The sequence below is a fragment of the Aythya ferina genome, assembly GCF_964211825.1.
Source record: "Aythya ferina genome assembly, chromosome: 5".
NCBI lineage: Eukaryota > Metazoa > Chordata > Aves > Anseriformes > Anatidae > Aythya > Aythya ferina.
The window spans coordinates 16067009-16092824 of NC_140301.1; the positions used below are offsets into that span (position 1 = coordinate 16067009).

At 42.0% G+C, this 25816-nt stretch overlaps 1 protein-coding gene across 3 annotated transcripts; it reads left to right on the forward strand.

Annotated features, from left to right (window-relative positions):
• Positions 1-5685: 5685 nt before the first annotated feature.
• Positions 5686-25599, forward strand: TRAF6 (TNF receptor associated factor 6). Of its 3 annotated transcripts, none has more exons than XM_084520220.1 (7): positions 5686-5827; positions 12152-12478; positions 17203-17353; positions 17980-18138; positions 18690-18761; positions 20147-20224; positions 21041-25599. In XM_084520220.1, the coding sequence occupies exons 2-7, from the start codon at positions 12183-12185 to the stop codon at positions 21920-21922; spliced, it is 1638 nt and encodes a 545-aa protein (XP_084376346.1). In that variant the 5' UTR covers positions 5686-5827; positions 12152-12182; the 3' UTR covers positions 21923-25599. The 3 variants fall into 3 exon arrangements, with proteins under 3 accessions (XP_084376346.1, XP_084376348.1, XP_084376347.1); XM_084520222.1 differs by lacking the exon at positions 5686-5827 and adding an exon at positions 6100-6782; XM_084520221.1 differs by lacking the exon at positions 5686-5827 and adding an exon at positions 6797-10849.
• Positions 25600-25816: the final 217 nt, after the last annotated feature.

The following is a 25816-nucleotide window of genomic DNA, read 5'->3' on the forward strand; positions in this document are numbered from 1 at the left end:
AAATGAGAAATAATGCCAGTACATAAGCACATCCACTTTAACTGAGAAATGCTTTGAAGGTAAGTTACCTTCTCGGCCAAGACACCTACTGACCTGAGGGGCCCACATGTGGATGTCCACTCAGTTCCTCAGATAAGCACCTGACTGTGTTTTGCCTTTCATGCTGAGGCATCCACAGTCCATTACAACACCAATGCACACTGCATAGAGCCATTAGACATCAGGTACTAATATCCCTAATATCTGTCTCTTTCTTCTTACACCTGACGGGGCTTGCCATAAGTAAAGCTATCAGAGAGCAGAATTACATTCTGAAAGTGTGGTGACTTTTTCACATGAAACTAAACCAGCGTGGCCAATTCAAGACACAATTTTGTCTGTCTCATGCTATATTATTTAAGTCACTGAGACCACTGCTCTCACACCACTTCTTAGTCCTCGATTCTGAGCTCAAGTGTCTAATGCATGCCCTTCTACACAGGCGGAGCAGCACACACGACTCAGTCCCTATGTAGACTTTATTCAGACCTCAATTTTGTAAGGTACTTTAGTATGTGCATGCTGAATGTGAGTGGCTCCATTAGAGCTGTAGGAGTGTATCCTCTGTCGATGTAAAGCACTATAGTTCCCTGGATTCTAAAGGAGATACAGCAATTTATACTGGCTGCATATTTGCTCTAGAGAGAATATTTATACATTTCAAGTTAGTCATCTGTTTAAGTACCCTGCTGAGAACTCTGTTTGTAAGGATTACTGGTACTGGAAAGCTGTAAATGTCTGCTCAAATTTGACCCCAATTTTAGCTTCCATAGAGACGCAACCAAAAGTAATATCAGTGTGGTTGCCATGGGAATATGGTATTGTATAAAAATAAATACAAGACTTTCACTTCAAACACTGAAACTTTGTGCTACTGCATCAGACTTAGAAAACAAAATCTTGTAGAAACAAATACAAAAGTGACTAACCTGTTTTTCATTACCTGACTATGAGAAGTGCTGAAGGTGAACAAACAGCATAGAGAAGATTAAATTATATTTCCTAATATGATTGGGGTGAGAAAAAAAAAAAAAAAAAAAAAAAAAAAAAGAGAGAAAAACTAAACATTAAGACTATATACGCTGAATGAGAAATTACATGGGTATGGCTTTGGTTTCTCTGACTGATTACATCCCCACTTAGCCATTAACTTGCTAGAAATCTCAGTTCTGTGTCTATTTGGAAGGTGTCCTTCATAAGAAATGCATCCAAGCCATGGTCTAAAGTGATGATGCTCAGGGTGTTTCTGAGATTATTTCATTTATAACCCTTCAATAAAGCAACATTTCTGCACAACCTTTCAGAGTCAGTTGGGGAAGGACAGCATGCTTTGATAAAGTTCCAGACCCAGAATGACAAATCGGTCTACTCAGCTTTTTCCTTAAGAGCTCTGTTTAAGTTCAAAATTGTTCATTAGGCCTTGGCAACTAAAAGTAAGGTTTGTTTCGTTCCCAGCTTCTCTTCATTTCATCCCAGTGAGAACAAGCTGCCCATACTGCTGTCCCCATCTGCCTGCATTGCTGCATCTACCTGCCCGTGCTGCTGAACATCACTGTCTGCACTGCATCCCCTGCTGCCATCGCCGAGGCAGCCTGGCAACATGCTTGCTTGTGCTCTGCTGCCCACAGATCTGCCATGCGCAGCTGTGCCCAGATACATCACAGCATTGATACCGTCCCCCTTTCTTGGCTGCGTCCTGTGGCAGACGTGGTAAAATCTATCCACTGAGCAACAACCTGCTTGCCCCTGAATAGCCCTGCTTTCCTACAGATAGCACGGACGCTCTGTTAGCTGCAGAGCTAGGTGCCCTGTGCTGGCCACAGATCCCTTTCTGCCACATAACACCTACGCAAAGTCATCTCCCGCAGCAACTTCAGAGTGTCTCAAACCACAAGCAATGCCTCCTCAGGGTTATATCTAATTCATTGTAAAGAAATAACCACCACTGAATACATTTAGAGCAAAATATTTAATACTTTCTCTCCTCATCTGGCCTTTTGCCTAAGTGCCACCGTGGTACCGTGCTGACCTCCAAACCCATGGCCGATGCTATTAATCATCAGCTGAATCAGACAGGGGTTACTTCTGCTCAAGAAAAGAGAAAAGTTCAAACAGTTTCTTGTGGGCTTTGTTGTGTGGTTTTTTCTTTTCTTTTTTTTTTTTTTTTGGTTGGTTGGTTGTTTTTTTTTCTTCTTTTTTTTTTTTTTTTTTTTTGTTTGTTTTTTGTTTTTGCCTTCATTGAACATGCCCCACAATAAATGAATGACCAACAAGCCCTTTCAGGTCACCCGACCTTCATCTTCTGCAGGAGATAATACCTGCCAGCAGGCTACTCATCAAACACTTTGAATTGCCTGGCTCCCAGGCAGTGGAGTTTTCAGCAGCTCTCTCAGGAGAGCTAGAAATATTCCCAGTGCTGGGAATATTTCCTGATAGATTTGCCTTTGGTCTGTTATTCTAGTTGAGGGTCACAGCAAACAATCTTTCTCCTTGCTATTTATCCCGCTCTGATTCTTACAGAGTGAACCCCAGCCATGAACCCCAGCCATGGTTATTTAATCAACTCTGACAGCTGTGTTCAGTATCACCTCTTTTTACCTTGAAAGGGGAAAAAGAAATCCCTTCCCAGCTCACAATATTTCATACACTTCTGAAGAACAGCAAGATTATAATACTTTTACTCATGCCAAGGAAGACCTTGCTTTATGAATAGTCTCACTGCACATATAAAATAAAATCATTGACCTGCACATTAAAATCGGAAAAATGAATCAACACTTGGATGTCCTACAAGCACCTGGGTTGCTGTCATTAGTACTGCCAGCCTACCTTTAGCTCACTGTCAGAGCGCAGAGCTGCGGCTATGTCTGCTCGGTTTGCTCCAAATTTCAAGCTTGCGTGCTCTCTCTCATGCGTGCTCTCGCTCCTTCTTTGCCCCTCTGCTTTTTAAAGACACTGCAGTGCTGTTTATCTCACTTATCCCTGTCCCTCCGAGCTCCCAGTACCACCCTGCTGCTAACCACAGGTTACTTCAACTAAACACAATACAGAACTGTCAAATCCAGGTGGCACCTGGCAATTTGTGAGGCTTAACCACAAAATTCATAAAAACAAGGTCTTCTCGTGTGAGGCTCCTGGGCTCTGAGATAAGTATGCAGAGCCTCTCTGAGGAGCACCTGCACTGTTTGTTAACACAAAGTTTTGCATTCGGCTTTCTTCTTTCTAGCTTCAGAGCTAGATTCTTCTCTGTCAGCTATCAGAGAGGAGCCCCTGGTGTCTGGTCACACTGCTGTCACACACCACAGCTCTCACTGAAGGCCAGCTGCCTGCTTTCTAGGTCAGCCAAGCTTCTGGGGGTTGCGTAGACAGACAACGGTGCCCTTTCTGCTGTCCTTCCTGCAGATCCAAGTATCTCACCTTCAGGGATATTACCCAGCTGGTGACATCTTGAAAAGCCCAGACAGGAGAACAAATCACCAATGTGAAAACCAGTTGTATATTCGGAGTGACTTGTGTGACATACTACACCAGGCGTAGGCCTCAAGTGTCCACAAAGAGTGGGCAGTAGAGCTGAACGCTCATGCTTGGTTTCCACAGAGCTACTGTCTGAGCAACTGTCTCCGTGTGAGAAAACCAATTCTGCCACACAACAACACCCCGAAAGATTTCGGGCTCCACGCATAACATTGTGCAACAGATTTTAATGATCCACCAAGCCCTTCCAACTCACACTCCGGAAGTAGGAGCTTGCAACAGCAACACTTGCTACAGGTAAAAAAGGTGGGAGGATTCCTGCCCTATTATCGCCTTTGATCTTGTAGAACATCAGTTGCTCCTGGTTGTAAGATGGTTGTAAGACTTATGACAATTCTTAGAGGAGTGTAGTTAGACCCGAGTCAGTCACTTGTACTGTGCCACATGAGAGGCCAACACCTCCAGTAGCCAAGTGCAATGATTCATGCCGAAACAAGTGATGTAAGGGCAAAGAAAACAAAGTTTGGGGCCAAACCCTGATAACCTTGCTCAGATTCTGACTCACACAAGGTCCCAAGGTGGCAGTAGGAACAACTGAATGTGTCAGGGCAAGGTGGAACAGAAATCCCAGAGGTTGCTCCCAGGCCAAGGCAGGATAGGACAAGGATGTCCTGACTGAGGTGTTTCTTGACCATGCAGAAGATCATGCTGCTCGGTCCTGAGCCCAGCAATTCTGCTTCCCCTGTTTTGCCAGGACTTCTTAACAACCTGCTTGTTTTCACTACCACTCCCTGGCATTTGGAGAGACCTTTTCAAAAAGATATCAGGTCAGGCTGCGGCGCCAGATATCAATCAACATCACTCGCTGCAGACACATGCTGGTTTCCTCCCTTATCTTGAAACAGCAGATGCTGCTCACTGACAATATGCATTGTTAGCGTTGAGGGATATTGGGCTCTTTGAGAAGTAGTTTAGCAAATCTGTCCCTCTGGGGTGCTTATTCAAAACTTCACCTTGGTAGCTGGCTACTGGCCCCACTCCCTGCAAGCCCGAGGTCTGGCACGAACAGCCCCAGATCATCAAGTCAGCCAGGTGAGCACACGTGAGCGTAGTCAAGCACTTTACTTCCAGTGTACCCAGGAAATCGTCTTGAAAAAATATTGTCTTGTAGGGATACTGCAGGCAAACAAGGCTTTAATTGATCTCAAATTGCTACAGCTTTAGGTGTGTTTTATGTCTGTATGAGCATAATTGCTCAACAGCTCAAATGCACAGATCCAGTGCTGGAAAATGTTTTCCCTGTGCAACTGGCACCACCGCGTGGAGAACAGGATTTCTGCACTGCTTCGTGTTGCAATATGGGCATTGATACGTGACTGTGGGCCTAAGCTTGCCATAAACCATACAGATTGGGCAACTGCACTGAAAAAAGGCATTTCATTTACATTTGGAATAGAAACTCCAGATCCGTTCCTCAGATTCCTTCCCAACCCAAATAAACCGAGCATCAGTGCTCTGGCTGCCTAACAGATTACTAAAAACTGTAGATTTGGGCCACAGAAAACTGTCCATCTACAGGTATCTGTTTTACAAAGCTATGGAATGATAAATTTCTTAATTTTACAGATAATGAAAGTAATATAATAATTTGTCCATTCAGCAGTGAAAAAAGATGGCTCTGAAATTCAGCCAGTTGCCCAGCAAAGGGTCCATAAATGTTGTGATATTACATTCAAAATAACTCTTTGTTTCTTGTCACACTTTGGAGTCCCATTTGAGGACACTGGTTGTGCAATTTCTGCCCCTCTCCTCTAACTGTTCGCTCCCTTGTGGGTCCTGGCAGATGTCCTCAGTAATCCTGAGGACATAAGCAGTGCCCAGAGGGGTGTCTTAGGGGCTGCCGTAAGCCTTTTCTAAGCGGCAGCAGCCTGCCCGCTCAGCATTTGGGGCAGGTGGGCAGTGTTGGTGAGGGCAGGAGCCCATAGCTCTGTCAGGGACCCCTCACATCACCGCAGAGCCGTGCCCCCAGTGCCTGCTCCCCTGACCCAGGGAACAGGAGCACCTCTAGGGTTGGAATCCGTGCTAGCCTGGGGTGCTGGCCCATGAAAGCCACCGCGGCAGGCATCGAAATTCCCCCTCGTGTTGAAGGCGCCGCAGCCCGCCCGCTTTTTCACTTCCCCGGAGCCTCCCTCCAGGGCCCCGCTCCGGCAGGCGGCGCTGCCGCGGGGCCGGGCCCTCTGTGGGGCCGTGCGGCCGCCGCCCCGCTGCCTGCCGAGGAGAAGGCGGAAGCGGCGCCGGCGGGGAGCGGCCGGCGGTGAGAGGGGGACGGGGAACGGGGACGGGGGACGGGGACGGGGAACGGGGCTGGGGGCGCGGCGCTGCCCGGGCGGAGGGAGCGGGGCTCGGGGCGCGGGGCCGGCGGGGAGCTGGCGGCGGCCGGGGCCGGGGCGCGGCCTGAGCGGCGCCCACACGGAGCGGGGCTCGGGCCGGGCTCCATGCGGGGACGGGAGCTCCCCCGCAGCGCTTTGCTGCTGAGGAGCCGCTGGGACGAGCTCGGCATGGGAAGGGGAAGGGGGAGAGGGAGAGGCCGAGGCATGGACAGGGCTGGGGTGTGCAGCGCTGCAGCCTTGCAGCCCTGCTCTCTGCTTAAATGAGCTCTTACTGTGCTTAAAGAGGACATACGCACAGCAGCTGCCTGCTGCCAGAACTTCAGAGTGAAAAAATGGCCGAAAAAACACGCTTTTTCGTCACCTGTTGAACTTGCTAGCACATCAAGAAGCATAGCTTCTGTATCTCAGGAGCAGGCATTAGCTATGCGAATATAAAAAGGTTTTAGATCCGGAGTGTTAAAGCTAGGGATACAAGCTCCTGAGTGTAAAGCACATCAAAAAGAAAATAAAAGTAAACGTAAGGCAGAGTGAAAAGGGGAAACGCTTGAGCTGTTTCAGGATGTGTGCCTAGCTCGCTGTTTACTTTCCCAGTGCCTCAAATAATTTTACTAATGCCGCATACGGGCTGCCTGTTGGTCGAGGTAGATGATAATTCAATCCTCTCTGGAGCCCATGCCTTGCAGAAATGACATTTGCTCGTAGCTCTACTTTTCCCTACCTCTTTTTGAAGTACTTTCTGTCCTAATGTTTACCTTGTCTGCATTCTGACAGCATCTTAACTTCTCAGCAGATCTGTGGAGGAATACAGAGAGGCACGACACATGTCACAATGTGCAGAGGGATGGCAGAGGCCAAAGAGAGCAGAGAGTCTCTGCCAAAGTAAAGAGTTTGAACAGTACTGTTTTCCTCACTAATAATGCTTGCCTTGTTTTTGCTAATCTGGACGATTCTCAGTGAAATATCTCTAGAATTTAGTCAGCTGAAGAAGGGCTTGGGGTTTTGTTTTGCTTTTTAATTAGGGAAAGACCCATGGAATATTTTGGTGTTAAACACAGCGTATGGCACTTCCAGTGCCCAATAAAATTAAATTTGTTTTGACATAGTTAAGTAGGATAAAATGCATTCGTAACTTGGAGTATGCCTCCCTCTAGTCTCCTAATGTCAGTGATACACGTGACTAAGGTCTGACAGCATTCTCTCCAAGCTAAGAGAAACCACTTACAAAGGTTCAGAAAGCCCCCAAAGGTCACTCTGTGCCAGTGACTGGAGCAGTGACAGTGCCTGATGAACTTCCCCTGTTGTTGGTAGGCTGTATGCACCTCAAACAGAAGTTTTTATTTAGTGTTTAGTTTCACATGGAGGAATAGTAAGCATATGGGTTCTCCAAGGGACCTGAAAGCCTTACTAGGTATGGATATTAGAGGGGGGGAAAAAAAGGTTGATAACAAAATGCTTGTAACGTGCTTGCAGGTTTTTACAAGAAACAGGAGCTGCTTTTCACAGTTATGAGTCCTGCCTGAATCTGCTGCTGCTTTTTCTTGTCCAGCTATTTGGTTGCTTTGAAATGAAAGTGCTTTATAGGTATTAATTCAAATGAACTTTCATCATTTTATGTTTTTGCCAGGATGGGGCCATGGTGATGATAATTGTAAACCTGATAATACGAGTGCTGCCGAGCGCAGTGCTTATCACTTGTCAGGAGACCATTGATTGATACGCCTGAGAATCAGCATTGCAAGTATTGCTTCATAAGCAAATCACCCAAAGTCACTCCACTGGTCTGTCAGTCTCACGAATCTGCATTCTGAACTGTTCTTAATGAGGCAGCAGGAGGAAAAGCAGAGTGTTGCCTGCAGGCATTGCCCTCTGCTGGCTATGTGTCGGCCAGGCTGAGAGCAGTTTGGTTAGGTTTATGGACTTCGAGTACGGAAAGGGATGTGGAATAGTTCTCTGTATTGATTTCCTTCTTTATGTGGCTACTCAGTATGAATTTTCTAGCAAAAATCATGTAGAAATTAATTCTATTCAATATTTACAGATGAATATTTAAATTTTTCTGCTTCATGACAGCTGCTACGCTCCCTGTACAGTGCTCCTTCACGTTTGTCAAATGCGCAAAGATACGATTTCCTGTTTCAGTGTAAATAGGGTACAATGCCTAGTCTTATCCCCTCCCTGTTACTCAAATTGTTGTGTAATTGTCCAGGCAATTGGAAGATATCTTCTGTGCCACTAATGGCTTTTGATTTAGAAAAGTTTATAAATTCATCCTGTGGCTCTTAGGTGGAGCTTGAACATCTCTAAAAATCCGAGCTAAATTCCATTTTACTTTGGGGCTTCACGAGTCAGACTGCAGAGCTTTATTGGACACGGTAATTTAAAGTGTAGAAGGTTTTTAATTTAATTGTGAATCGTAAGGTACATTATGCGCGCAGGAGCTCGCTGTTCTGGCCTGACCGTGCTGTCACAGATTAACCTTATCATTTTGTAATGCAGCAGTGTAAATAGCAACACAGCGCAGGGTACCTACTGAAGAAAGGTTTCTCTATGGTTTAGTCTTAAATTTGGGAAAGAGGGCTTGGGACTCCTGTGTCTGCTCTGGTTTGGGGACGTGCAGGTTTGATCTTTAGAGATGGATCATTCCACGTTTCTGCAGTATAAATCATGATCAAACATTCTGACCATTACCTGTTAGCCTGGAAAGCACCTTCTTTTCTGTGGCCAAACGATGTAAAGGTGTTGCGTTGGAGAGACAAACAAAAACAAAAACCAGCCTTTGGTGGCCCAAGGACTTTGGGTACCCCATATGTGCAAGCCAAAACCACTGCCCGACTGCTCAGCGAGTGTGGTGGGGCTTCCTAGCTCTAGGGAGCCGCGCTTCAGGTGCGTTATCAAACATTGTGTTCAGGTTTCCTCTGCCAGAGAAGCTTCATCCTAGCAAGAGTTAGAATTGCCACACAGTGCTTCCTTTTAATTTCAGTTGCTCCTCAAAGTGAGGGCTGCTAGGTTGGTGTTGTCCAAACAGAAGTCACAGAACACGCTACCAGAGTGTGTTTATTGTGTTACGCTGCCCATGTCAAAAAGCTGGATGAATTCTAAAGGCTCTGGTGTGGGCAGGGTGTTCAAATTAATATGTACATGTAGTTACACCTGTATTTGACTCAAGATTCAGCACAGAGGAAAAAGGATAACTACTGTTGATGGTACAAGAAGCTGGTGTGGTTTCGGGGGGATGTTTTGGTAGGTTTTACTTCACTGGTAATCTATTTCATAATTAAAACGAAAGCAATTTGATGTAAATTTTGGGATGTACACTGGGTTCTAAAGGCCATCCTTCTCTAACCTGAAATTTTTTTTAAATTCCCCAGGGAAGAAACTTGCATAACTGCCACAGTAGGCATACAAATTGTCTTCTACATCTTGGTCAGGGGAAAGACCTGCCATCAGCATTAACATTTTATTCTTCTCTAATTGGTTTTGCCCTCACACTGCTTTGTTCAAGAAGATTGAGTCTATCTTCTGCTCCTGGAGGGCAAAATGGAACAGAAAATTCCCATTACAGCATTTACAACTTGTGAAGGAATTGCTTTAAACTGTGATGAAGTAATTGGACTTTGGTTACTAGTCTGAGTAGCAGCAGTGTGTGTGGATTTTGATTTGGAAACCTGTGCCTTGTCCCATGCCTATAAATGCATATGGAGGAAGAAGTGTCCTTGGAGACAAAATGAAGTGGAGCTGAGTAGCAGGAGGAATCCTATTACACACCTTATGTAAAACATGAACAAAATTCAAGATCTGGCTCTTAATCACCTTTTTTTTTTTAATTTTCACCTTTGTACAGATAGGGAAATTCGGCCATAAAGAGATAATGATACTTGCACCTCTTTTTTGTGAGCCCTTTGGTCATAATGCGGACAAAAAGCTCCATGTAGGAGTGGAGAGAATCACTGAATAGGGGGATTTCTGTGCAAGACTGGGATGTTGACTGGTTGCACTGACTCATTCGTTAAAATGACTCTGGTACAGGATTTTTGTTTCCATAGACTGAATCTACATCTGCTCTGTCTGTAGAAACAGTTTAAATGGGCAAAGAGGACAGCACTGAAATCTACAAAGCGTTCAAATATCGAGAGTCAGGTCCTGTTTTCTTCCTTACAAGGACAGTATTTCAAATTGTAGGTTTTATTTCTAGAGACAGCCCAAGGGAAGAGCAGCTCGCTTTGCAATGAATATGACAGCTGAATTTAAGTAAAGCTGTGATATTTTCCTCCTTGCGACTTCCTGAATTCCTTTGTGACACGGCTAAAGGGATGCGTGTTCCTCTTCCCTTTCGTAGCCTCACTAAATATACCCTTGTGGTATAGAAGAATGTGATGTCTTCAGACCCAGCCTGGCCTGTGGGCTCCAGTGCAGCATTGCTCCGTGCAATATCCTGCATACCCACATTCACCCTCCGTTGGCCCAACTTAGTCCCTGTGATTTTTTTCATGAATTGTGGCCTATGGACTAATTATCCTCTGCAGCAGCTCTTAAATAAAAGAGACCTGTTGGTGACAGCCTAAAAAAACTTTCTTTCACGGGGCATCTTTCTAAGCACTGATTCTTCTCTTTCTGTTCTGAGTACTTGTGTTCAGTTCCATGGGATTAAACTCATAATTCTGGGACTGTGCCTCAAGCAACTGCTGGAAAGTTGTTTGGTAGTTTGGTTTGTATTTGCTGTAGACAGGAGCCTTGACTGTAAAGCTTGTTGAGGTAGATGACATAGAGGTATAATAAATACGTGGGGACAGAGAGCTGGAGAAGAAGTAAGCTTCATCCCTTGGGTGCAGTTCCAGACGGCCGTGCGATGGAATGATTTCTGCGTGCAGCAGGCATTGCTGCCTGGTGCTGTACAGCTCCAGGCTGTCAGACGGTGCTTTGGAAATGGCAGGAACGCTACTTTTCAGGTACTTCAGACCCTACTCATTCTGCATCCTCACCGCCTCGATGCAGATCAATGGTCCCTACAGCCCAGCTCTCAACTAATCCTTAGGTTTCTACCTCCAATAGGCTTTAAAAGGCGCAATGAGTGCAGTAGGTGAACATCTCCAAAGACCTTTGTCTGCACTGCCATTAGTGGGCACCTGGCTTTGCGTGCCTGGCCCTGCAGCCCACAGCCTGCTCACGCTGCCTTGCGCCTCCAAATAATTTAATTGACAACTTGGTGTTGTCAATTAAAGACAATTAACCACAATAGGGTTCTAGGGAAATGTTTGTAACAATTAAACAACTGGGATAGAGGAAAGTTTCTTGGAGTTTCGCAATTGGTATTTGTTGTTTAAACCTTTCTTTAAAGTTCTTTCGTTCAGTGTAGAAATACTAACAGGCTTTTTAAAATTTTTGCATTTTTTAATTAACAGCATTTTTTAATTTCATACCCATGAATTCAACCAGCTTTTTGAGCTTTATTGTAAAAACAGGCCTTACTCTGCCATTCACTCTGCTTCAGGGAAGTGTGATTTTTATCTTCCCTTCTTGCAGTCACGTCACTTGTCCTTCCTCCCAGCTACACCAGAGGAGAGCAAGGAACCTGTTGAGTACTGCTAGTTTGTAGATAACTTTTTGAGCCGCAGAAGTATTAGCCTTATCTCATGTGCAGCTTCCTACTTGATTTGAAGTCCTATTGATGGTTTTAAAATGTTACTAACAGTGCTGCGTATCTGAATTTCTTTTGCAGTGTGTCACCTGCTAGGTTTGGGTACCCAGGCTTACATTTTATTTGCGGATATGCACCTCGACTGACTGGGAACCTATACTGCACATCTCTGTATACAGAAAATACAATGTTTGGTCATTGCAAGGAAAACACGGAGTTGAGCTACTGCTATTGCATAAAACTTGTATTTTTCCAGCACTTTTCAATGAAACCAGGAATGCTTTAGAAGTAAATAAGGCTGAAGGGGTAGAGGCATTTTTAGTAAGCGCAGCAAGGAGAGAGAATATTCCTCCGTTTACAGAAATTGGGTAGATGAAAGAGATTACAGAAAGGTGTTTGTGTTTTTGACCCAGGCTGACAGGATGCGGTGCTCTTTCCTTATATCACAAGATAAGTAAAAAAGATATACAGCAGAGAAACTGGGACAATTCAAAACTGGTGATTGTGAGCAGAACCGCGTGTGCAGCGCTGTTCCAGTGCTTGTGGCCAGAAATAAGCTCTGTTCGTGGTCTTGGAGTATTTTAAATTAACACACCTTTCTGTCATCTTGCAGAGCGTTTCCGTGTGGTCCTTGATCAGCTACTATGAGCTTGCTACAGAGCAATAACAGTTGTGGAGCCCGAGACCTGGAAAGTGGCTGCTGTGCAGCCATGGCCAGTGCCTGCAGCGTAGGAGCGAAAGAAGACAGCGTGAGCGTCAGCAGCGGGACTGGAAACCCTCCGAGTTCGTTTACAGAGGAAACACAAGGATACGACGTGGAGTTTGATCCGCCCTTGGAAAGTAAATATGAGTGTCCGATCTGTCTGATGGCCCTTCGGGAAGCAGTGCAGACACCGTGTGGGCACCGTTTCTGCAAAGGCTGCATTGTCAAATCAATAAGGTAAGGGAAAACTTGGGGAAAGTGTTTTTAAGAAGAAATTCACTTGATTCAGTAAATGTTAAAAATTATAATAACTTGGTAGCCAAATCCTCCAAATAAATCCCATCTTCAGCCCGGGATTAAAATACCTGTCCTTCCCCTCTGATTGTTTCTGTTGATAACTACAGGCAACTGCCAACAATTTCATTTCTTGGCACAGATGGGCAATTCATGCTTTCAGTTCTCCACTTGCAATCTGCTGCTTTGTTGGTCTGGAGATTGTAAGGAGGGAACAGTCTGGGACAAAGAGTTGAGAGAGGAAACTGGTGTATGGGGAGGGTAGGAATGAGATGTGAAGGCAAGATTAGCTGAACTCAGAAAACTGAACGGTTGAAAGAGGACACAAAATCAGAACACATGCAGACCTGCACAGCGTACTTCCCTCAGACCTGCAGTACAGTTGTCACTGTCCCACCCATGGCAGTGAGTACTGGAACACATTGATAGAAAGCTAGATAGTATGCTGGTTTTTCTTCTCGGCATTAGCCAGATTGTTTTCTTGTAAATCGCTCCCTTAGCTCAAATGTCAGAGTAGTTTGGTAGGAATCTGTTTAACGCTGTGTGACCCATCTGTGGAGCTGGTTAATTTCCCACCTTACTTTGCACACCTTTGTGTATAAGAGCGTTAAACCATCTTCAGCATTACCTCAAAATGTTGTTTTTTTTTTTTCCCCACAGGCACTTATTTTTAGCATGCAAAATGAGCAGTGCTTTCTTGATTGGTTTTCCATACCAATTATTCATAGTTCTGTTCCATTTCTTTTTATCCATAGTTCATCATTTGTAGCTCACCAGATAGATGGTATGCCAGCAGCGGTATTCTCTGAATACAAGAGGGTTTGTGGGTTTTGTGGGCGTCTCTGTAGTTTCTGCACTGTGGTGTCTGATGCTAGTGTATTTCTTCATGACATCCCTTTTACATCAAGGAAGCAAGTGTCGGAGCTCAGTGCAAGAGGTTGAACTTAATTTTGCATTCCCTGCTTATTGCTGTTATTCCCTACTTGCAAAAGTTCAAGTTATTTTCCTCTAGAGAGCACAAAACTTTGTGTCTGCAGCACAGTTCTTTTTAACATTTAGTTTCATCAGCGTTTCTGAGAACAGGATGCAAGTTCGTTATCCAGAAAATGCAGAATACCAAAATCGTTCATCCATGAAAAGCGACTCTCCAGTGTATTCTGCTGAGGAAGCTAAGAGATACTCTGCTCTCTACTAATCATGCCATGAGATCACCCCAATCCCACAGTGTCTTGCCTCATTCACTACATCCCTTAAAAAAATAAAGGGTAAGTCAGATCTTACCCAACTGCATCGTTCAGTGGCAGTCACCTCAGCCAAAAGCATGGAAGAAAGCAAAAATGAAAGTAAACTTGTCGGCTTTGAGTGTGTGTATCCAACTTCCCAGGCACAAGCACTTGGCTTCACTTTCTGGCCTTCACTTTGCAGATTCCAACCTAAATTATTTCAATAGATTATTGTACATAAATTCATGTGTCCTTGTAAGTATCAAATTAGACTTTTGTACTTACCCAAACTGTTACATTTTGGAATTCCTTACTCTCTCTGAGCTTGCTATGCTTTTTTGGCGATAGTGGTATTTATACTCTTCTTTAATTTGGGAATATCTGGAAGAAAGAAGGGGTAAGAAATCTTTAAACCTTCTCATGGGAGGATGATGCCTGCAAATCCTGAAGGAAAATTAGTCAGTACTGAAGTACTGTGAGCATTAGCAATTTCTATTCACTAGGCATTTCAAAGACAGTCATACTCCTATGCTAACTAAACTTAAAATGACCAAAAGTGGATGTCTTGCATCTAGTCTCTTAGATCCTGCATGGTGATCTTGTTTTATTACACTTCTGCTGAAGAGCTGCACAGTTGTGGTCGTTGGTCAGAATTTTCCGTGGTACTTAGTGAGGAACTGCAGCAAGCTTGTGCTCGCAACATAACATCTCAGAGCAGGTAGAGAAACTTCCTTCTTAAACCTCAGGCATAGGAAATGGTTTCTCTTCTCTTCTCTGTTAAATTAAGAGACTATTTGCTCTGCTCACACTTTTCGGTCTCTAAACAGTTCTCATAACCAGAAGTTTTTCCTTCCTGTATACTTTCCGCTTTTTACTTAACCTCCAGAGGTAAACTTACAATTCAAGTGAATACAGAGCACAGATGGCAAGCTTTTTTGATCTTGGAGACGATAGATCATCACTGTGATATTTCAAATGTTTCAGTAGTAGTAAATATTTTCCCTCATTCCCCACTGGAATCTGTCTTTGGAGTGCAGTGAGAGCTTGTAAAAGCAGAGCAGAACTTGGATTGCCAGGGCCCTTCTGAAGGGCTGAATCGCACGCTTAATTGGGATACGTGGACTGAGCTATTGATTTGGGCTATCGCTGCAGTCTCCACAGTACAGTATTGATTTGGAGTACGTAGTGTCTACAGTACAGTATTGATGGATGTCATTGAGAAGTTTGTACAGAACTAAAATGAGAATTGAAAGTGATTTTTACATTGTCTAAGTGCTATTTTTTTCATTAAGTGATTGTCACACCCTTTATGTGGTCAGGAAAAAAGTGCTTCTGCTTCCTTACTAATTTTCTCACTGTCTAGTCTGATTGAACACGGACTGAGGACTTTAAGTGATACAGGATGGACACAAAGCTGTTGAGTAATTGCTTCTTGCGACTCAGGCAGCAGTTGTAGTTGTCCATGCTGAAGATGCTGTGCCTGCAGCTAGAAAGATTTGTATGTAAAAAAGGGACATGATGGGTTTCAATCACAGTAAGTGTTTGCTTCCCAGCAAGTCCTGTTATCATTTGAAGTAAGGCAGCCTGAAGTGCTTTAAAGTGCTATGAGTCACGGGAGTGAAGAAGCTTATCTACTATAGTAACTACAAATAGTAGTTTACAAACATTGCTGTCTACAAAGTAGTTGATCAGAAAATTTGGAAGAACGAAGTTCAGATGCAATAGCTAATTAAACTTCACTCATCTTTCTTCTCCTGTGTTAGGTCGAAGCTAACTCCGGGCATATAGTAGGGCTGACCAAACAGCAGAACCTCTTTTATCTGATAAGCAGAATTGTGAGCTGACAAGGGGCAGCAAGGAAAGCTTCGGGTGTAGCAGTTCATTAAACAACCTACATGGCTCCAATTAAAAGTATATGCCAACTATTTTGCTTCTAGGCTAAACTGCTCAGTTGTTAAAATCATGGAGCAGTCTTTTTCTTTAAACTAAATTTTCCTGGCTTTACTTTTCATACCTATGTTTAAAATGGAAATGATAGGAATATTCCTTGTACTTCATGGTAGATGATTACAGTTTCACAGTTACCATTGTGGGTGGCACAACTCAACGTGATAAATAATTCCAGCACAGGAAAACCTCCACTGTAAAGTGCCTTAGAACAGAGGTGCATAAACTCAGTTCTGTGACAGGAAATATCTAGCACTTCTTTGTCTGTGGATGGATCTAAGCAGCCTTTTAAACACAATTCCAATACTTGTTTAATATCTGTTTAATATCCTGCAATGTGTCTTTGCTCTTTCCTTTTTATAATCTCTAGAAAATTGCCATTCATTCTTATTTTACCCCGAGACTGCTGGTGATTTGAGCTGGAGATCTAGTATCATTAATTATAATGACTATATTGCTGGCTGTCATTATAGGTGGTTATCTTTCATGTGTAGAAGTAAAGCTACTGTCTTAGCAGCAGGTGTGCCAAACTACCATTATGCTGCATCAAGCAGGGTGTTTGTAACCAAGTTATACCTGTTAAAAAGTGGCTGCCTGTGGATTGTGTGTGAGCTGCAGGAACATTTCCGAGTTGTGACAAAGATCAGCACGCTGCTCAGGGAGCTATGACACAAAATGGCACGCGAGGTTATTTTCTTTTTTCCATTTGTTTAGAAGTATGACTATCAGACTTGTGGCAAGCTAACTCTTGCGAGCAAAACCTCGGAAAGGAAGTTCATTGTCTCCTTCTAAAGTCTAAACATTACCCCCACTTCCTCTAGCAGCATTGCTAATGAAGGAGGTGCTGACCAATTATTTCCTTTTCCAACAAAGCACAAATTCCCTCCTGTCCTCCACAGCCCACTGCGTTCTACTTCCTCTCCCGCTTGCAAGCAACGACAATGATCTGACACTTGATCTTTGCACCACAAGTGCTTTCTCACATTTTTCCACCCCATGTATTTTTCCATATCACTGATATTTCCAAGTGAGGAGAAAATAGAATCATAGAATATCCCAAGTGAGGAAGGAGGGAGAGAATGTCTAAGAACCTTTAAATAACTGTTTTGAAACAGTATTGAAATAATACTTTTGTGTTTGAGCTATGTAAAGTACTTACAGAAACGAGACCATAAATTCTTAGGTTCCCAACATCCTCCTCAAGTTTATGTGCAGTGTATCTATCGTGCCATTTGGTCAATTAAAAGCTACTGAGCTAGAACAGCTCTACGATCCCAATAGCTCTACCCCAAGTGAAATTGTGTACTGTCAATTTTTCTGATTTACATTTCTGATTTACATAACTTCTGGTAATTGTCACATAAATGCCATTGTTTTCAAGGACTAATTTAATGTGTTATTAATTTGCCCGCTTATGTCTTGCTAGTGTAAAAATATTTTAAAGTAAAGGCAAAAGAAACTCAATTGCTTTTTCCTTTTTTTTTTCTGGCATTGTAGAGATGCAGGTCACAAATGTCCAGTAGACAATGAAATTCTGCTTGAAAATCAACTTTTTCCTGACAACTTCGCTAAACGGGAAATCCTTTCATTAACGGTTAAGTGTCCCAACAAGGGCTGCTGCATGAAGATGGAGCTGAGGCATTTAGAGGTGAGAATTAGTTCAGAAAATATAGAACCTTGTTTTCATGAACATGTAAAAAATTCAAAATATCTTAATATAGATGAGCATACCTGATACCTCTTCATGCTGATTCAGTGTGTTGTTCATTCAACCCTATAGCTGCATGTTTGTTTGTTTGTTTTAATGAGTGTTTAGTTGCAATTAGGTGATTCTCAAGTGAACATGGTAGCGCGTGAAAATTGTACTAATGCAGCTAGCTCTTTAGGATCATTCACATCTATCTTTTGATCAGCTTTATCTGTACTTCGCACAAATTCTCTAAGGTCAGTTTAATAGTCCATGAAAGCAGCTAGATTTATGAGTTGAAGTAATTGTTCTGGAAAATAACATACCAATTATTAGGAAAAAAACATAAAGCTGAATTTTACTGGAGAGTGCTCTTAATATGTGAACGTGTTCACTCTGAATATGGGAAGTCCTGATCTTACTAACGCAACGCTGCCAGTAAAGTCAGCATAAGCATCTGAGGGTTTTCTTGGAGGGAAAGAAGGAAAGATTGCGGTTTGTTTCTCTTGTACTGTGCTTTATCTGAAAAACGGGTGAGCAGTTTGTACCTATTTATAGTATGAGATCCTTCTTTTGCCCACGTTCAGGACCACCAGTCGCATTGTGATTTCTCCACCGTGGAATGCCCGCAGTGCCAAGGAGCCTTTCAGAAGAACCATCTGAAAGAGCACATGACACAGGAGTGTCTGCGGCGTCAAGTCTGTTGCCCCAACTGTGCCACATCTATGGCTTATGAAGATAAAGAGGTACTTAGTCTTCCAGCCTCCACTTGCATGGGTTTGCTTTTAAATGTGACATCAATTTAAAAAAAAATGGTCTAGAAGAGCTCTTTTAGTTGCACAAGTGAGAAGCTACAAACTCCAGGGCACTAGCCTAGGACAGGCAAAAGCTGGGCAGAGGCTGTGCTTAGATACACCATTCGTGGAAACCCTGTGGTGCAAAAAGACTTGTGTAACAACCATTGATTTTTGGCTGTACCACCAGAGAGGGGTAGCATCTACTGGCAAAGTAACATACAAAGCAACATCAGACATTTACAGCTTTTATTCCTGGCAGAAAGGATGTCAGGAGGTGCATCTTCTGGGGAATATGTGCTAAAACACAAGACAAGGTCTAGGTCACTTCTAGTATTTTATCCTTCCTATACTTTTTTTAAACTTTGTTTTAGTTTTGCACCAAAGTGCAAAATTTGAAATGTAAATAAAAACAAAGCATCTCATTAGAAATGATCAGCATTCTTTTAAATGACATAACATTATTAAGTCTTTTTCCTCTCTTTTTCTCTGTTTGGTAACAGCTTCATGACCAAACCTGTCCCCTTGCCAATGTATTTTGTGAATATTGCAACACAATGCTCATCAGACAGCAGGTAAGAGACCAGCTTTCTATGCTTAATCTGTGTCAGATGTTTTGTATTTACATTGCTGCTTTAATCTCAAATTAAATTTGAAGAAACTGGTTAATAAATCTCTCCTTGCCTCTCTTTGAAAAAGTTTCATCCACTGCAGGTGGAATATTAATTTAAACACTGCATCTGCTTGCAGTTGCAGTCTGGTAAGCCACCGTAGGATTTCTAGGTGCAAATCACATTGTTTGGGAATGCTGCTTCGTGACAGTTGCCATGCTGGGTGTTCTGATCTTGAATGGAGGTTAAAGAATACCAAATAGCAGCTTGTGATTATGGCTGATGTTAGAAGACAAAGCTTTAATTTGGGCAAAGAGGGAGAATATTTCTAACTGGAAAGCCATTATTAGAAAGTAGCTGTAAACAATTCACTACTGAACTGTAGATGCTGGGTAGAATTCTGCATGTCCATTACTATCGTAATAATCATTGCTGTTTCTTCTATTCAATAACAACTGAATACAAAAAGGTTCATTGATAGGATAATAATAAATGTTACTTAATTTGCAGCCTCTCTGTTTGAGTGGAATGGCAACTATGTTAATGACTCAGATTAAAATAAAGAATGAGCTTGAAAAATCAGGGAAGTACTCTGAAAAACCGGAGTGAGTTCAGTAATGACAATGGCAAAAATGTGTCATTAGATCAAATAATGAGTCGTGAAACTGTGAAATAGAGAATGCTAAAATAGGTATTGATTTAGAATTAATGGATGACCTGTGTTAAGCTTGTGCTCTACTGCATCATGATATTTAAACAAGACATTTTGGGTTACATAAGCTGATATTTTGCCTGAGAAACACAGAATTATCTTTTGCTCTGATTAGGGCAGGTAGGGTATCAGTTGCAGCTGTCCAGCTTTTGGGGTGTGAATGAATAGGGAGGATTCAGAGCAGTGAGATAATTGGGTCTGGAAGACATGGACCATAAGAAAAACTGAAATAAATGTGGACTTTCTGAAGAAGAAGATAATGAAAAGTGCCACAGTTGTTTATAAGTATATGCAAATAGTGCTGCAGAAGGGAAAGAAATGGACTGTGATCTAGTCTGAGTATAGGTTAGAAACAAAAGACTTACATTCATGTGAGGAAAAACCTGAATGTTTTCCGATGCATAAGGTAAAAACTATAAGGCAATGAAGTGTTAAAGTACATGCAAGGAGGATACAGAACTTGTATCATTAGCTAACATTTTTGTTCAAGGCTTCCATATTTCTTTGAGAACTGATACAGGAATAAACAGATCTGGCTTCAGGTACATAATTAGAGTCCATCCAGCCCTATTCTTTTAGGATGTTATAAGAGAATACTCTTAATGGGAAAATTAATTGCAAATCTGGTTTGTTTTAGATGCCTAACCATTACGATAATGATTGTCCTACTGCCCCAGTACCATGTTTTTATAGTGCCTTTGGGTGTCCTGAAAAGGTAAGCCTTTTATCATAATCATGAGTTGCAGATGTTCTGCATGTTTCTTTTTTTAATGTCTTTTTCTGTTCTCATCTCATCTACCTGTCCAAATCTTCAATGATTTGTGGAGTGTCTTTTTTTGTTCTGAAGTATTTTAATTATAAAGCAATATGTGCTGATGCAGTGCCTTTCAGAAGTCCTTCTCAAATTTAGAAAAGTGAATTATTTGCTTGATGGACATACTTTTATTAATCCATGAGTGTATTCTCAGCTTTCATACCAATAAAGTAGCTTCTTCTAACATTTCTTGCAAAGTTGTGACCAAACACAATTATGGCTTTTAGAGTTTGGTAAAGAAAAAATGAGAATGTTCTAAATTTGATTAAGTACAAAAAGTATTTAATCTAGATACTCTCATTTTTAGTCGTGCAATAACTCTAAAAATTTATCTTTTCATCTTTCCCCACTGGTTTTCATATATCATTATCTGGTACTGTGGAGCCATTTCAACAAATCAATGAAGGAAATACAGTGCTGACTTAGCACACAGAAAAATACCTGTTTATCACTAACACTTTTACACCATGTCAATTTTGAGTTGAACAGTATTTGCCCACTTGCATCTAAACATATTTTTTCATTTGACATAAGTGATCTTAAATTTGAAGCCCTCCATTGGTAGTGCTCCTTCGTCACATCACCTTTCTTTGATTTACATTCCAGTTTTTCTCACGTAACAGAAGCAGCTTGTTTGATTTTCTTCAGAGCCACATTTAGGATGTGATTAGAGATGATGTGTGATATATTTTTAATGCTACGTCTCTTAAATTCTAGATGCAGAGGAATGAACTGGCACGACATATGCAGGAGTTCACTCAGGTTCACATGAGAATGATGGCTCAGAGTTTTCAAAATATCAGTGTTACTGCTACAAATCCTGTACCCTTTATCAATGGACTGCCATTTGAGCCTGCCCTCTTCTCCCACGTGTCACATGCCCCATATAATTGTAACCCAGAAGTTGAAAACTTCAAAGAAACTATTCAGCAGTTGGAAGGTCGCCTGGTGAGACAAGATCACCAGATCAGAGAACTCATTGCTAAAATGGAGACGCAGAACGTCCACATGGCAGAACTCAAACGCACTATTCGGAATTTGGAGGGAAAAATCACTGAAATGGAGGCACAGCAATGCAATGGTATTTATATATGGAAGATTGAAAACTTCAGTGGACTTCAGAAAGCACAGAAAGAAGAGAGACCTGTTGTGATGCACAGTCCTGGCTTCTATACTGGAAAACCTGGCTACAAGCTGTGTTTGCGCTTGCATATCCAGTTACCAAATGCTCAGCGCTGTGCTAATTTTATCTCTCTGTTTGTCCACACTATGCAAGGAGAATACGACAGCCATCTGCCTTGGCCTTTCCAAGGCACTATACGACTTTCTATTTTGGATCAATCAGAAGGCCCTGAACGGCAGAATCATGAAGAAGTAATGGAAGCCAAGCCGGAGTTGCTGGCCTTCCAGAGACCAACAATTCACCGCAATCCTAAAGGGTTTGGTTACGTGACTTTCATGCACCTGCAGAACTTGGAGCAAAGAACCTTCGTAAAAGATGACACCCTTCTGGTGCGCTGTGAAGTTCTAACGCGGCTAGATTTGAACAGCCTTCGCAGAGAAGGATTTCAAGCTCGCAGTACTGATGGTGCTGTGTAACCTGTAAGTCTTAACCAGAGGAACGGAGCCACTGGTCAGGCTCTTCCACCACAGATTACACGCATGCTTCGTTGTCCAATAGGCTTAATGTGTAAAAAAAAAAAAAGATCATAGCTGTGACATAGTTGATCTTCACCTGAATTGAACTCTGTTGTTGCTACACTTTCTTTTTTCCTATGAGGTGATGCGTTCAAATACTACTTGTTGTTCTCTATTAAAGTAATAAGCGACTTCTGTAGCAAGCTAACTAAATGAAGTGTGGTTAATCAAAACTTAACTGCCTACAAGAAAATCCTACTGAAGTACCTAGACATTTGTATTTGGCCAAGCGTACGTCATATCAGAAAAGACCGGTAAATCTCTGAGCCACAGTGCCTTGGAATAGATACTGTAGCAGGGAAAGTGCCTAATTAATAAAGATGAGGGTTAGATTGTTCTGTTGTTTTTTTTTTTTTTTTTTTATTATTTACATAGAGCATGGGGAAGCTTTGTTTTGGAGTTCAGACTGTTTCTCTATTGGCTTACCTAGAATTTTGAGTTGGCTACGCTTCTCTTGAAAGTCAGGTTATGGCTTTGCTGACATCACCTGCAGTGAGACGCTTTGACCCTTCTCTGCTGAGAAGTCCCAACTTGCTGAAGATAGCTTCAGGAAGTTGCATGTTGATAAAAAGTTGATAACAGAATTGCTGAAAGGTGTGTGGTAGCGTTGTGAAGAAGGTTAAATGACTATGAGTCGAGCTCACTGACGAAATGTCTGAAAGTGCCCCCCTAATTCTCTATTTTGACCAATCTTTTTTATAAATGTGTGAGCCAAGCCCAGAATGTGGATCACTGTCAGCAGAGAGGTACAAGTGTGGCATTAGATTGAGATATCTTTGTGCTGATAGGGTCTCCTGCTAGCAGTGGATGTTTTTCAGGCTGTGGGTGGATATATGAGCAAAGGTGTATAGTAACTAAATGGCGTCTTGCAGAATTTGTTTAACTGTCATTGAGACCTGAATTTATGCCAAGTTTAACTTTTGATCTGCATCTGTTTGAGTGATGCCGTGATGTTCTGGGTGATGTATGTCATCATTTCCTCTTAACTCTCAGTGGACAGCCGGCCATATCAACGTCCAGCTGTTGTGGCCATTTCCTGTCCTTTAGACAATAGGAACTGGGCCACCCTCAGCACTTCAGAAAGGAAGAAAAGTCTATTAATTAGTTTGAGGAAAACTGCAATCCCATTTGCTCTCTGGAAAAAGAAAAAAAAAAAATCTGGCTTCCTTAGCATCTCTTTAACCAAACACTAAATTCAGTATTTCAGGGATTCATGAGCTTCCTCGTACTGCACGTATTAGTTTCCCATAGTGCTTGTTTGTACGCCGTACAAATGTTAGTTTTGACCAATCAAAGCTGAGTAGGTAAGCTCACTGGTGCTAGTAATTTGCCATGGTGCTGATAAGGTTCTGCATCTTCTCCTTTCAAAAGGGGGAAGAAGAAAATTTTGTTCACCCTATAACTTAAGTACACAGTCTGATACAAAAGAAAGAACTAAGCCATACATAAAAGTCCAATGAAACAATACTGTAGGATATTGATGTGGGGTAATTCTCTGCCTACCAGCACGAGCATAACATTTCCAGGACCCAGCTTTACCGATTGTTGATCATATCCAGCTGAACAAAATTTAATTTTCAGGTAGAGCCTACTGATTGACGAGGGATTGTGTTCAGCCGAGCACTGTCACTACTGAACGTCCTGGCTCATGGAAAGCGTGACAGTCAGGATTGACTTGGTGCGTTCTGCGAGTTCAGAGGACAGGTGAACATGTATTACTCGAAAACAGGAAAGGATCTGTGATTTAAAACTTTTAAACCTCTTAAGTAGTTTTAATACTGAATAGCCTCATCCTGTTAGCTGAATTGTTTTGGAGTGTCTCCAATTAGAGCAGCGTTAGTAGTTAAACCATTCTTAATGAAGATCTTTTCATACATCTAACAGTGCCCAGACGCGCTGCATACAGGTGACAGTTCCTAATGCTGTATGTTAGTTCTCCAGTCATTTTTAGGCTGTTTGGTATCCATCTTTTTTCCAAGGTGCTCAGAGATGGCCATTATCCTTTTTTGTGTGTGTGTTAGGGGAGAAAAGCAGAAGAAGGGCTTGCAATTTGAGAGCTTCTTCCTGGCACAGTTCCCTTCTCAGCCCTAGTGTTGTTAACAAAACCGACCTCAGTCTGTGTGCTGTTTATAACCAAGACCCACTAAGTGCATTAATACTTCCTGTACTTTTGAAGCTTTGTATTATGAACCTTCAAGTACAACACGCTGAATTTTTGCTTTGAGCCTTATCTGCTACATCTGATACAGTTCTGCCTTGGGAAGAAACTCAGCTTGGTGGCAGGTTCAGGAGTTGAAATGATTCAGGTTAGTATTGTACAATAGCACAACCCAATAGTGAATAGAAAGCTAGTGCATGTATAATTCTGTATCGACCACAGTAATATGAATGCTTTAGTCACTGCTGCTATTCTACTGGTTTTGTATTTTAATATCACCAAGTAGAACTCTGAGTGATGCCAAATTACTGTAATGCCAGAGTTTTACATGAGAAACTTTGAGAGCTAACTTGCTAAATATGAATTTACTTTAAATATTTCTGTCACATAAATGTCAATGAAGTGTTTATTCTTATATTTGTTCCAGTTTCCTCATTCTTTGCCCATCTTCCAAACTGCTGTTCACTTCAACTGCAGTTCCCAGGGCTTTCTCTTCCAAGTAAGAATCTCACCTTCAGCTAATGGAAGAACTTATGAGTCCGGATTGGTACCATCTCAGTGTATGGTCTTCACAACTATTATCCTTAATACAAACTTTTCTAAGCAATTCAGTTTCTGTGTGAAAATAGGTTTGTGTGAAACAGCATCTTGTCCCCTTCTTTTTTCTGAGAAATCATTATACCATGGTGGATGGAGGTATAATTAGAACTCCTTAAGTGGAAGCAGAATGGTATGCAGCCTTGATAGTTGTTTCTAAAACAAACATGAAGAAATACAAGGATTTTATCAGTTTCCTGTATAATTTCTTCAGGAATGGTGTTCTCTAGGTCTGTCACTCATGATGCTTTGCAGCATTGTTAGATCTCAAGATGTTTTAGTAAGTGGCTTAGCTTCTTTTATCTTCCAAATTTCTGTTGTCTTGAATGTGTTAAAAGTCAGATGATACTCTTAGTATATGTATTTGCACAGCTGCTATGGCACATATTTTCCAATTATAATATATTGCAAATGTGTTTTCTTTTTGCCTTTGAATGTCTTCCCCTGCAGGGCAGGGAAAATTATTTTACTAAAAATGTTGGTATGTAATGTATATGTGGGAGCTCAGATAATGTGAGATATACAGACTTGTTTTTTAACTGGTCTCATGATACGCCTGGTCATGTTTGCTGTCAAGGGAGTAAGACTTGCTAATGAAATAAAATCAGGGTGGCCTTTCTCTTCTTATTTAGAGACACTTTCTTATCAACTATATGATGATGGATGGAAAAGATTATTCTGGGGTCAGTGTTAAAGGTTTGCATTTGAACAGAATGAAAGTACTCCTGTTCCCTTCGAAGTATCAATAGATTAATATATTTTGTAATTAATGCACAGCTATATTTCTGACAGGATTTTAAAAAAATAAAGTAATTAAACTGTGCAGTGTATCTTGCATCTTTATTCAGGTGGAGGGCTGCTTAGACAGATGAACTGATAAAGGATTTGCGTGGTAGTCTCTGTCTTGTGCATTTCAGAGTTGGCTGGTTTATAACTGAGGGCGATCGTGTATCATAGAGCGGTCAAACACTAAAACTGAAAAGAGTGTGTTCCAAGATAAAAAGATTTCTGTAATTTATAAAGGGTAGTGATAGCTTTAG